Source organism: Alternaria dauci, chromosome 1 (assembly GCF_042100115.1).
Source record: "Alternaria dauci strain A2016 chromosome 1, whole genome shotgun sequence".
NCBI lineage: Eukaryota > Fungi > Ascomycota > Dothideomycetes > Pleosporales > Pleosporaceae > Alternaria > Alternaria dauci.
In genome coordinates this window covers 5557451-5570650 of record NC_091272.1, presented here as the reverse complement: position 1 = coordinate 5570650, position 13200 = coordinate 5557451, and the positions used below count along the sequence as shown (strand labels likewise).

At 54.7% G+C, this 13200-nt stretch overlaps 3 protein-coding genes across 3 annotated transcripts; 1 reads left to right on the top strand and 2 right to left on the bottom strand.

Annotated features, from left to right (window-relative positions):
* Nucleotides 1-117: 117 nt before the first annotated feature.
* On the bottom strand, nt 118-3511 carry ACET3X_001724 (uncharacterized protein; the record flags this gene model as incomplete). Its single annotated transcript, XM_069447047.1, has 3 exons — nt 118-246; nt 338-3094; nt 3188-3511. The coding sequence occupies 3 exons, from the start codon at nt 3509-3511 to the stop codon at nt 118-120; spliced, it is 3210 nt and encodes a 1069-aa protein (XP_069311966.1).
* A 3684-nt stretch (nt 3512-7195) lies between these two features.
* ACET3X_001723 (uncharacterized protein) lies at nt 7196-9982 on the top strand (the record flags this gene model as incomplete). The annotated part of the gene is made up of 1 exon (XM_069447046.1): nt 7196-9982. The coding sequence occupies one exon, from the start codon at nt 7196-7198 to the stop codon at nt 9980-9982; it is 2787 nt and encodes a 928-aa protein (XP_069311965.1).
* A 1568-nt stretch (nt 9983-11550) lies between these two features.
* On the bottom strand, nt 11551-12235 carry ACET3X_001722 (uncharacterized protein; the record flags this gene model as incomplete). The annotated part of the gene is made up of 2 exons (XM_069447045.1): nt 11738-12235; nt 11551-11671 (listed from the first exon to the last, which is right to left on the bottom strand). Exons 1-2 carry the CDS (start codon nt 12166-12168, stop codon nt 11551-11553), a joined length of 552 nt encoding a protein of 183 aa, XP_069311964.1. The 5' UTR covers nt 12169-12235.
* Nucleotides 12236-13200: the final 965 nt, after the last annotated feature.

Below are 13200 nucleotides of genomic sequence, written 5' to 3'. Positions count from 1 at the left end.
CGCGCGTGATGGGTATCGCTTTTGAACATGTGGGGAAACATTCGCGCCGGCTCCAAAGGTATGCTGGGTGTATTTGTGTAATCATATATTCCGTCTTGAACGAGAGAGTGAGGAGGCCTAAGCCTCCACGTCAATTAGTTCGCCTTCCGAGACGTCTTCGATCTCGTGGCCTCTAGAATTGACGACGATACGTCGTCCTCGTTGATCAGCGGGAACGCCGTCACGAGAGGCACCAAAGTCAAGAACCTGATACACTGTCAGCAAGAACTTTTCAGGGTGTAGTGCAAATGAGAGGCAGCTCAAAAGACACGAGCTCCTTTCACTGTTAGTTGCTTACCTCGATGTACGTCATGCTGTTGCGCTGAACAGCGGCAACGCAGCGGCGCTCGTTAAACTTGACCTGCCAAACGCCGCTCAGATCTGTAAGCAGGTCCTTGACGAACTCGCCCGTCTTCACGTTCCACATCTTGAGTGTGCGGTCAGAGCCAGAGATGACCTTCTGACCGTCGTGCTGAAAGCAGGTAATGGCACCTGTGTGAGCGCAGAGCCGGCTCTTGCACTGTCCATTCTCCGGATCCCAAATCCGGAGGGTTGAGTCGGCAGCAGCCGACACCAAACGCTCATGGCTCAAGTCGAGAAGACCGACAAGCGAGGTATGACCTTCGAGTGTGAAGATGCAAGCACCTGTTTCCAAAGACCAGACCTTAACCATGTTATCCATGGAGCCACTAATGCAACGGTTGCGCGCGTGGTCGAGGACGACACTATACACCTTCTGCGAGTGACCTTGGAGACGCTGCAGAACTTCTCCAGTCGAGATTTTCCACACTCGAACGGTACAGTCGTAACTGCCACTGACGAGCGTGTCGCCATGTGCCGCAATGGCACGTACTGAATGATGATGTCCGGTCAGAGCGCGAATAAAGTACGGGTTGTCGTGGTCGTTGGATGAGGCAGCAGTCTGCATGATACCCCGGTCGCCTGGCTTGGGAAGCTTCCAGACACGGAGGGTCGAGTCTCGTGAGCCAGTGATGATGAGCTCCTCCTTGGGCATCATGATCGGCTGGCCGTCAAGAGTTTCACCAATCTGAGTTGGTTTGAGGATCACCAAGCATCTGACGGTGGATGTATGGCCCTGGAATACGTGAGTGCACTTTCCATTCTCAATATCCCATACTCGCACTGAGCGGTCGGTGGAGCCGGATACAAGTGTGTTCCCCTCGTACTGGAGCGCCCACACGCCACCCTCGTGGCCCTCAAGGCGGCTTCGTAGCGCTCCTGTCTTGGTGTCGTAGACATTGATATTAGTGTCGTCACTACCAGTCAAGATCTTGTCTGTGTCGAATTGCAGACATGTCACCACGTGGCGCTGGTGTGCGCGGAACGCAATGTGCTTTGGTTTTGTGTCTACCGCCATCCAGCTTTTGCGGATGAGATGATGCCTTTGGTACAGAGACTTGAAAAGATGCATAGCACGAAGGCCGGGCAGGCCGACGTTGGGATCGGAGATGGCAGCTTCTGCTCTCTTGGCAAAAGCATGCGGGCCTTCTTGGTAATCTGCAGGATGCGAGTAGAGGGCAGCCTGTGCCCTGGTGGAGGTACGGCTCTTGCGAGCCTTCTTGCCACTGGCACTGCCGTGCTTACTGGTGGCCTTTCTCTTCTGACGCGTGGACGAGGATCGTGTCACTGTACCCTCCTGGTCTGGGAAGCCGCTGGACGGGCTAGATGCGGAAAAGCCTGAGATGGTTTCGCTGTCGGACCTCGAGGCTACTGATTGAGCTCTCAGGTCCCGCTCGTAGCTGTCAGCAGAATGAGGGTATTGCCAGCCCCAGCCTTCTTGCACGGCACGCTCCAGCTCGCCTTGCGGCAGCTTGTATCCGTCCTTGTCTAGCAGATCCTTCCACGCGGACTCGTGGGTATCGGTGAGCTTCCGCCAGTACTTGGACACTTGTGCGGCGCTGCACATGCTCTTGACATCGAGATAACTTATTATCTCAAGACTGAGTTCGGTGGGTAGCGAGGCGATGAAGTCGCGTTTAAGGGCGGGGTTAACGACATCTGCAACGAAGTGTAGGGTCGGCTTCTTGCACCTCCGCAGCATCTGGTACAAGACGTACGACTTCATCTGCTCTGGCAGCGCATCGAATGAGTTGAGCATATTCGGTATGTCCATGACAGAAGGGGTAGGCAGTTGCGTGTTGGAACTGTCGCCATTGTCACGCGGTCGGGCACCAGGAAACAGCGAAAAGTCGCCCGTGTACGAGCTGCTTGAAGTCTCCTGTGACAGGTCAAGTCCTGATACATCGTTCACGTCGGAATCCATTTCCGCGCCTGAAAAGGACGCCCCACCATTGATTTGTTGCGCGAGGTTGGCGGCAGCCGTGATGGGCGACAAGCTGGGGCTGGGCAGGCTTACATCTTGCGCGGAAGTTGTGTCGAGAGGAGTCAGTCGTGAGGGCGTGAAGGATGCGTCTTCGGCAAAAGGTCCACCAGGTTCCAGATCCGACTCGGCAATTGGGGGTGTAGCAGCTACGCCTGGGCCGTCGAATACACCCGTGGGGAAGGAGGGCTCGGGGGTCGGCTCTCGGTCGTCGGAGAGGCTACCTCTAGAGTGTGATGAGCGGGTACTCGATTCCTGAAGCCGCCATCGAGGCGGCGTTTGGTTCGGTCCGATCTGCTGCGACGAAGCTCTGGGCTTGGAGTTGTGTAGATGGCTGGTGCGGAGTTTTGGCAGTTTGGACGAGCCGAGGCCGGCCATGTCTGTGTCGGGCGTAGCGAGGTGTGGATCCTCCATCTCATCCGACGTGGGACGGGAGGGTATGCGAGCGTCCTTGTCGTGCTCTAACCTGGGCTTCTTGCTCTGGCGATGTATACCGAGCAGCTCGACGGCTTTTGTGATTGACGGTGGCGGCGGCGAATCGTCTGCGTTGTCCCGTTTCCGACGACCGGAGACTGAACGGAGCGCCTGGTGAGGAGCGCGTGGCTTTGGACGCGTCGAGCGGCTGGGTGTCGCGAAAACTGGCGGGCCGTCGTAGGATTCGACCTTCTTGAGGGTCCCGTTTGCGGATCGTAGGTTTTGGCGGAGTGCTTTCTGCTGCAATTAAAGTGTTAGCTGGGGGGAGAACGGCGGCTGCAACGTCAAAGGCCTCAGCTGCAGGCGTATCCCTGGCGGGTAGAAATAGCGTACCTCTCGCACCTTGTCAGAGGCAGCGTCTGCCTCCTCAAAGTAGGCCATTTCGCCTGCGGATTCAAAGTAGAACTTGCGTATTGACTCGGGCGCCTGGACGTGGGCCAGCGGGTAGTCCTTGGGGTCTCGCTCGCTAAGGCTGCCGGGGGCGTTTACACACAAGGGCGGGAACGTGGTCGTGGTCGTGTATGTGGTCGTGACGACGGTCGTCTTGGTGGCCGGCGCAAAGGAGAACTGTCCCATGGTGGCATACGGGTCTGTGGCTTCGGTGTGCACCGTCGTGGCCACGCCGTCAGCGCTGGGGCCTGCAGCAGTCGAGGCCATGGTGCACGGGCGTGACGGAGGGCGTGGATGCTCTTTGAGGTGTGGGTGATGGGTGCGAGGATGGGTATCGAAGAGGCTGTTCGATCCACTTGCCGAGTGAAGTGGCTCGCGGAATCGTTAGTGGTGATGTTCCGGGACCTCTGACCTCGGGACCGAAGCGCGAGCTCGGCGGAGCAGGAATGACGCGGGAGAAGACAGCGGGTCTAGTAGGTGAGCATGTCGCCAGCCGGTAGGTACACGCACGTCGTCTGCAGCTTCGTCGAGGCCGTCACGGGGATCGCTCGTCGTGGCTATCGGACGTGTCGCCGCCGAGGGAGAGATAGGAGCGTGTGGAGACGTGATGCCCGTAGTTGAAACGCGGGACACTGCAGTGCCGGCAACGGAGGCAGCGTATCTGTCAGCAGGGAAGCGGGGAGAGCGAAGGACGGTCGTGTATATGGCCTCTGGCGGGTATTGCGTGTGGATTGGCAGTGCTGGTGGGGTTTGGGTAGACGAACGTAGGCACTGACAGAGCATTCGCAGTGGGCCGGCTAGCGCTTCTTCACCCATGTCAACCGCACCACCTTCACGACATGCCGTCTGTATTGCGCAGTGCTAAGTAAGCTCGGGGGCGTCCTTCCAGCCAAGTGCATCAGCTGCTGCAGAAAGTATTGACGTTGTCTCGACCCCATACAAAGACCTCTCATCTTCCATGCCATCGAGGAGCTAGATATGCTTCATACGACCCAAGCAAGCTATTCTGCAGCTTGCGGGCGCTGCGGGCGGCGGTATATTGACACGGCCAGTGCGGCGTTCGTATGATTCGGTCAGCCGTCCCATCGACTTTTCTGGCGTGGCAAAACACGACAACAAACACTGCCCTTGTTGTTCTCCATCCGTTGCTCGCCAGACACACGCACATACACACCGCTACAAGCAGCCTATTGGTATTTATTCTTCCTTGAGACTGTCCAGGCTGCGTACACGTTAGCTAAGCAGTGTTGGAGGAGCGGCACGGCTGTACGACGCCACAAGCGCTGCATTGCATGACACTCCGATAAGCACGAATACTCACACTCTGCCATTGCTACACAGAGGCAGCTGTTTCTATGAAGATGCACTTGCGAAGCTAACAGTAGTCTCCAAGTAGCGACCGCAACTCGTTGCTACACCTACACCGCCGTCTTGAGTTGAGCCAGGAATCCTTGCTCACGTGCAGGTGTCCCTTCGACATCACGGGAACACTCTCATACGAACGAGTTCGACTTTTCTGCTTTGTACCCTAAAAACTACACTCTGACCCAAGGGTACACAAGCTTCTACGTTACGGCTTTAAGAATAAACTCACAGCGTATACCTCTAGAGTATCTTACCTGCACAGCCTTGGGAAGACTTGAGTTTGCAGGCACAAGCTCGTGTTTACGTGGGCTTGCTCGATGATCTTGGCAGCAGGAGGAGCTCACTGACGTCTCTCAAGCAAAAGATGGACTACGATAGACTTCTTTCATCGCACCTCGTTCGGGACACGGCGACAATAGCCTCTTTTAAACCACTGCACCATGCGTTCTTCTCAACCGCGTACCCCCTCCATTCGTATCCGCACTCACATCGTTGTCGCTTCTCCCGTTGCAGGAACCTCCTTCGCGCCTACCCTATTGACATCACGGTTCCTACTGCAACCAATGCGGAAGCCACGATGAGAAAACTCAATGTCTGTCCTCCCTCGATCTCTTCACATGGCATCTGATGACAAGGATCACGCGCAAACACGTTGAATGGCGAGCCAATATTCTTCTAGCTGTCATTGATGCCCGATATCACACGAATGCGTCTGGTTCATAGCATTCAAAACCTACAAGCGAGAAACTAACAGTACGACCACTGGGACCTGCTCCGAAGAACAATCATGGTTACCAACAAGGCGGATGCACCACAAAGATGAAACGACCTTCCCACGCATCAGAACCTGCGGGCAGGCCATGTTCACAACAACGCGGCGAGAACTCCGAAGCGCCTCGACACCACTGCATGTGCTCGGCCGAGTTTGATCAGCTTCACACTCAGCTTCATTTGCGTGCCCAAAGTGTATTGCAATCGCATGTTTGGATCGATCGACTCAGGCAGCAAGGGCGGTCGTCAATGTGCGGGCCGTCTCTTGTACTTGACCAAGTGTACAATCTATAACCAAGCATTTGCGACAGCATCGAGCTTCCGCGCCAGCGCTAGACAAACTATACTGATGTCTCGACGCGTATGTACATGACACAGGTCAGCTTACGTATAATAACCTAAGAACCTAATAACAAGACAGCTGTGGTGGAGCGCGTGGAGAGGGACCGCGCTTCTTCGCTAGACGGTGCCGGATCTACGAAAAGCCGACTTGGCTTCGTGCCTCCCCGCGAAGATGTTCATGATCACCAGGAGATAGCCGCAGCATGGCGATGGAGAAACAGGAAAGGCAAAGACAAAGGTTAATCGCACAGCTCGTCTCCCACCCCTGAAGATGCTCCCAGGCCCAAACACCCCGTCATGTGGACACTGCACAGCTGCTGCTACCCGACGTGTCTTGCAACATGATGGATGGATACGAGGCGACATGCAACTTGTGCGACATGGGCCGATGGTGGTGAGTCGGAAGGGAATCCGGTGGGGAACGCAGCACGACATGATGCAGGTACAGATTGTGGAAATTGGCGAGGAATGGCGAGGTTGTCACTCTACGTTGGGGCTCGGTCGGAGACTATCGTTCATGTTCGGCGTCCAACGGGGAATCATATCACCGCTGCCCTGGGACTAGGCCCTGGGTGGGTGCTAGTGTCGTCTACTGACGCATGGACAATCCTACAAAGTTCGGTACGACGAGCTCTAGTCCTTCCCAACCACTTGTAGGATTTTTCTCTCCTGAGCACTGGACTCCAGTCCCGTCTTGTGCGGCGACGGCCGACCGACGAATATGCTCGTCGCCGCGCATTTCCGCTCCGACGCAAATTTGGACGAGAAAAGGGCGAGCTGTCATATGACGGAAGCTCAGGGTATGCATGTCTGCAACACAGAAAGTGTGGCTTGTGGACCGTGCATGGCCCGACGCTTGGACAAGAGTGACCCCTGAAGCCGACTGCGATGCGGATCCTACCATCACCAGCTCCTCGCAAGCGGTAAATTCGATGGATCCTTGGGTGATAACTCGCGGGTTATACCCGCCCTCTCCCAATGTCTTGGGATTTCGAGAGAGTTGCCACTTTAAACCGCTGTCCCCCTCGTCCCCCTCGTGGCCGACACGCAGCAAACCTGATAGTCCCGACCTGTCGCTGCATAACATCGTACTACTCGCGCCGCGCTGCCGTTCCTGCAGACAGCACTCAACCAGCCTACGCCGGACTAGCGCTCTGTGTAGCATCGCCGTAGGGGCCCGCTATCGAACCCTTGGATTCCTCCGTCGAAGCTGCCGGCCTTCTTCCACTGCATATCGGATCGCCTCCCTGCACGCAAAAGCAAACATCACTTCATGTCCTGCCAGCGCCGGCCGGTGGCAGCACAAGACGTGCCATTCGACGCAATTACACCCCATGTGGCCATTGCCATTGTAGCGCCGACATAGACCGCGATTCAGTCTCCACCATCGTATCTCTAACTTTACTGAGTCGCACCCACGACAGGCATCACAGCCACCAATCTCTCTGCCCACTTGCGGCTGTCTCAGGCATCATGGCTCGCGGCGACCGCGGACCCAAGAAGTTTTCCTTCCCACTCCCTCGCCGCTCGCGAACCAAAACCGACGACCGCGACGCCCACCCTGCCCCATCACTGCCCTCTGGCCCCGAAAGGCCCTCCCGTCACGAAGATACGTCCAGCAAAGCACATCGACTACTGGGGACGTCCGACGTCCTGCATCGCTCGACGTCAAGACACTCGATTGTCCCACAAAGTCCTGGTTTCATATCCATTGCCGTCTCCGAGGCTAGTTTCGGCTCTCAGATCGACGACAAAAACTCGCAAACCGCTACGGAGAACAGCGGGTACCTGAAACGACCCAGCATGTCAAAACGACCATCGTCCAACATCCTGGGACGCACCTATACTGGAGAAAGCAGGCAGGGCTCCGACAACGGTTCCATCGGTCACCGGATGCACCCACAAACGTCCAACTCGACCCTTCGATCGCACTACGACGCGAAGACGTCACCCCTGTACATCTCACAGCAAACCTCCGATTCGGCAGTGCGAGATAGAGCGTTACGACGAGGACAACCGCCGGTATTGACGGACCATGGTTACGACAACTACGATGCCAGTCCACTATCGCCTGCCATGCTAGATGAAACTAGGAAGAAGGAATCTCGAAAAAGCAAACCCGCCCGGCTAGACCTCTCCAAACTGTTCCCCAAGCCCAAGGACAACAGCGAAGGACCCAACTATGGCACATTGCTTTCGCCCACCAAAATGGTAAACTCACCGGCTGCCATGTCCATGAACTCGGAGTACTTCCCTCGCCCCATGACGAGGCAGCCGACTCAACAAGCAGGATCTGCCAAGTTGCAGAAGACCAACGTGAAGTACCAGAGTCCTCCAACAAGGGCCCCAGCGAGTCCCGCACGTAAAGTCAAGAGGGATCAGTATGACAATGCGAAGATACATGTACGACGGCCACCAAAAGGCGTCCAACATTGGTTTGATGCGCTCGACGAGGACAGCGAAGACAGCCAGGAGGAAACGCAACAGCTAGACGCCGAGGCTGCATATTCAGATCTCAAGCCTATTGTGTCAGACCATGGCTATACCGTTGGTGAATCCTCGCGAGGAAGGAGTGCATCCAACTACAGTCGCCGATCGCAGGCTTCTACTCCAGCCTACAAACGCGACAGCTTTGCGCTCGAGGACATTGTTGACATTTCTCATCTAACCTCACCCAGCCAATACTCAGTAGACACTTATCGATCGTATTCTACGTCAAAGACTAGAGAGTCTGCCCTTTCCAAGACCAACCTCAAGGACTCTAGCGTACTGTCCTTTTCCTCGTCTGAAGATGAAAACGACGACCGGTCTCGGTCTCGCAAGGGCAACGTCCGCAAGAGCTTAGACAGCGGCGACTACTCTGGGGAGATTGTCATTGGACGAGCCCAGGCATACGAAGTTCGCCCACACCGTCGTATGCAATCGTCTGGAAAGATGAGCACACTCTCGACGTCTACGTCGGCCACCATGGAAGTGATGTACAGGCCGGAGCCGCCGTCTTTCCCATCGTATCACTATCCTCGAAACAGTACTCACAGTGGTGGCCGACGGACAAGCCACGTGAGACAGCCCTCGGTCATTCTTGAACACGAAGATTCCCGCCCACAGACTGCTGTTACCACGCCGGTGTCACCTACAGCACATAGCATTATGAGTGCGCGCACGTCAGCAAGTGCGCCGCAGCCCCAATCGGAAGGGTCGCGCAAGTACATGCAAGTGACGGCAGAAGAGGAGGCTCTACTGGAACTGATGAGAAAGAAACGCGCAGCTATGAACAAACAGGACGCATCGCAGGCGCCCACACGGGACCAGGAGAAGCACCTCAAGTCGAAGGCGGAAAAGTCTCCGTCGCATCGCACGTCCGCCTTTCTTTCAGCAGACTCTGTGGAGTCCAGTCATGTAAGATCGGCTGAGGCTAAGTCCAAGCACCGGGCCTCTGTAGGTACATCGTCGTCGCTTGCTCCATCGCGTGGCAGATCTTCAACAACTGAAAGCCAGCCAACTACCAGCCAACTCCGCGATAGTTCTATGAGCGATACATGGTCAGACCGCAACTACTCTCCTGCGAGTCGAGGAAGGCGACCGCGTCAAGTCCCAACGCCCTCTGGTTTCGCACAATCGGATCCGTTCCCACCTACGTCTCCAACACTGGCTGCTAGCATAGCATCGCCCACAACTACTGACCACCCATCTCCCTTGCCGTCGCCAATGACGCCCGCACTTTGCATGGATGACCAGGATGTGCTCGTCAAAGTGGCGAGCAGTGATACCAGCAACGATCTCGAGGAGTTTCCTATGCTCGATCCAGGTGTCGTTAGCTCACCGCCCGAGCGAATGAAATCTGAATCATCTCATCGCCGCAGTAGGACCGCATCCAGTCCCACGGCAATCTCATTTCCGGTGCCTCCCACGTCTACTGGTTTTCGGGACTTGACGCCAGTCTCTGAGGCCTCATCTCGTGCGCCCAGCATTGTGGAACCGCCAGTCTCGAAACCCCCTAAGAAGACCGCGCGACACATTAGCGAACTGGCCCTCGCGAGCGCCGAACCGCGAAATCGACAGAGCAGCATTCACTCTACCGGATCACGCACGTCTGTCTACTCGCAGTCGTCGAGCCACTACTACAGCGCCGGTAAAAGGAGATCCCGCCACCTGAGTCCAGAAGACATCACAAGTAGTCCAAGGATGACGAGTAGCGAGCGCGACAGCGTCAGTGACGATGTCCTGGCTGCCTGGAACAGTCTAGGAGGGACCTACTAAACCTCCGCAATACCTTTTATTTCCTTTCGGCTCGTCACACTGCATTGCTACACTATGATACGATTTCCTTTCCAGCATTATACATCACTTCCAGCTTCTGCGGTACGATACTCCCGCATCACACGTTTCCGCCGCTTCCTAGCTCGGCCTATATAACTTGTAAACCTAAAGTCGCCATTTGCTGTACGATTTTCTTTGTCACTTTTTCTCTCTCACTGCATCGCGTTCCGGCATTAAATGCGTCGACTATTATTATTATTGGTGTCATTCATACGAGGATGGGCTAGGTTACGAGGAAAGATAAGCGACGCATCGTCGGATCCTTTTTAAGCATAGAAAGTTGTGCATGCATGCCATAAAGCACGACGACATAATTCACATGACATTTCCATCATCGCAGAAGGACGAGCCCTTGAATCATGGCGGCGGTGTTGTTCTATGTGTGTTGGCAAAAAATGATTATTGATCTCCATTGATCCATGTAACCATGCAATTTCCCCTTTTCTTCCTTTCCATCCTTTTTCTTTTTTTGGCAGCACGGCAGGCAAGGCACCTGACTCGTGCCAATCAATGGCCCCCCCCCCCGACCCGACCCGACCCTACATACCCTACCTATCTCGCTTCGGCAGACATGCATGCAAAAAAGACGCCAAACGAGAATGAATGGTGGCGTTTGCTCATGCAAGGGAGACGCAGCCAGCCGCCAGGTTCCGCTGCCATTGTGCCGGGTAAAAAGAGATGGGAAAAAGGGAGATAGTGGTTGCGGCATGGTTGAGTTTGGCGTGTTGTTTGCTTCTTTGGGAACCTTGCGGTGTGGGTGGGTCGATCGAGATGGGGGCTTGTTTTGATGCAAGGGCGATGACTTGTTCCTATCTTTTTGCTTTTTTACTATTTATCCGCTGGGTAGGGCTGGTTGGACTTGCTTTGGAAAGAGGGGGGGTGAGGGGTAGGCAGGTAGGTAGGTAGGTGGAGGGGATGCTGTTGACGATGATCGTTGAGGTCGTGTTGAGGTGGGTGTTTGCACGGCTTCGTTGCTTTTGGATTGACGACTGGCGACAAGCATTTTCTATGTGGCAGGTTGGTGAGCGTTCCGAACAGAATTGACCCGATTCGACAATGATGTGTCTGTTTGGTACTGTCATTCTAGCATTCTTTCTCGAGAGGAAATTGCGAATGCTGACGGTTTATCAGAGGACTACGTCTGTTCCTATCGGCTTCAGGAACCCAGCTGCAGCTCCTCAAATCTTGTAGCGGAACAATCATCTTAGTGACAAGATTCGTACTGGTCCTGATGTGGATGTCTTCTTGCTACCATGGCGTTATCAGCATGGACGCGGGCCCTATGAAAACACGGTAACGGCATGTCATAGAGACAATCTTCATTGGACCCAATGTCAAGTACTCAAAGACTCAGTGTTCAGGTGCAGTAATACTACGCTCAACGTAAGGTTCTCACAACGTCATATACCTAGGTACTCCATAGTAAGCAGGGTCTATCCTGCTTATTGCAATCTATTCGATACCCGAACTCTCCAACCCCACGAACCAAAAGACATCCAGGCTTCCTTCTAAGAATGCTGAATATGCACAGCAACACCACCCTGCGGAATATACGCAGTCCCAGAAACCGTATTATCACCACGCGTACAACGGTCCATGATAATCCCGCCTGCACGCGCAATATCATTACTAAACCACCCAGTCAGCATACCTCCATTTTCATACCACACCAAACGAGACAAATGCGTGACTTACCAGTTCACAACCGTAGGCCCACCACTCCCCCCTCCCCTCACCGTAACAATATTCGCACTCCCAATCCTACACTGCACAGCCCCACTTATACTACTAACATCACAGTTCTGTCCCGCCCTACCGCGTCCCGCCAAATCATTAATACAAGCCACTGCGTCGCCCACGGACGGCGGAGACGAAGTAAGCTGTTGGCAGTTTGCGAATGCTTGGCGCTTGGTAAGGAGGTCCTCGGGCGCGGAGGCACCGGCGTTGAAGGCGGCGAGAGCTTCTTCGGGGGACAGAGCGGTGGAGGGGTCCGCGATGATGCTGTCGACCCAGGATACCCAGGAGAAAGAGGAGGTGATGTATGGGGAGGTGTCTGGGGAGGGGGAGGGGATGGCGGTGCCGAGGGCGGCGAGGGAGAGGGTGGCGAGGAGGGTTGTGGGTTTCATGGTGGAAGGTTAGCGTTTGTGAGGGGATGGATGATACAAGACGTAAGGATGGGAGAAGCAGCCTGGACAGTGTGGTACTGGATGGAGGTGGCTTCCATCTAGTTTTTATATCGTTTTAACGTCCATGTCCCCACAGAATACTACATAGCACCATCAGGCATCCAAGCCTAACCTTCGCTGAGCTGCAGACACCTCACCGCCCTGGCACCATCCATCGTAAGATCGGGACAACTCGAAAGAATGCGGCAAGCAGCTACGAGGTCAACGGCATGATCTTCTTTCCAGTAACGTCACCACATCACCAATAGACATGGACATCTACTCTACCGGAGCAGTAACACAGCCACCCATAGTTCCCTCTTCAGACTTCCTACTGACGTGCCTCGGACAAATAGTAGCTGACAGCTTACTTTGTTCTCCCCACAATACTTGTAAGGCCACCCGTATGCAGGGGAAGGATAGAGTGCAAGTGGGGACAAACGGGAGCCACCCGCCCGCCTTCTAGCTTTTTTCGAGATGACGGCCTCGGAAGACACGGATGTTGCCTTGTAGTGCCGGACTGTCGGAGAATGTATGTGAGCTTTTGATGCATGTACCAAGGGCGGTGTTTGATCAACTGGACGGCAAGTCGCGAAGACGGTAGAAGATAACCTTGGAAATCTTGACGTAATGGGGTCCGCACAAGAGCGTTCTGAGAAAAGTGGAGACACCGGCGCTGATTATTCCCGAGGCGTCTTACATGTTTGAATGGAGACCAGCGTCGCGTACGCAGGTCCAAGTACCATCGCTAGCGCTGATACATTGGTCGTTAGCATAGTTCCTAATAGTAGAAGCCCAACAACACGCATCACCAATGTGAAACCATCTCAATAAACATAATTTCTTTGCTGCAGACAGTGCCAAGTCTATCATCCTCAAAGAATGGAACCCCGTCCACGTAAATTATATGCTGATACCAACCAACAAGCAAAGCGCAGCGTATACATTACTTTTATATGCATATATGCTTTCATAGTAGCACAAACGCCAATG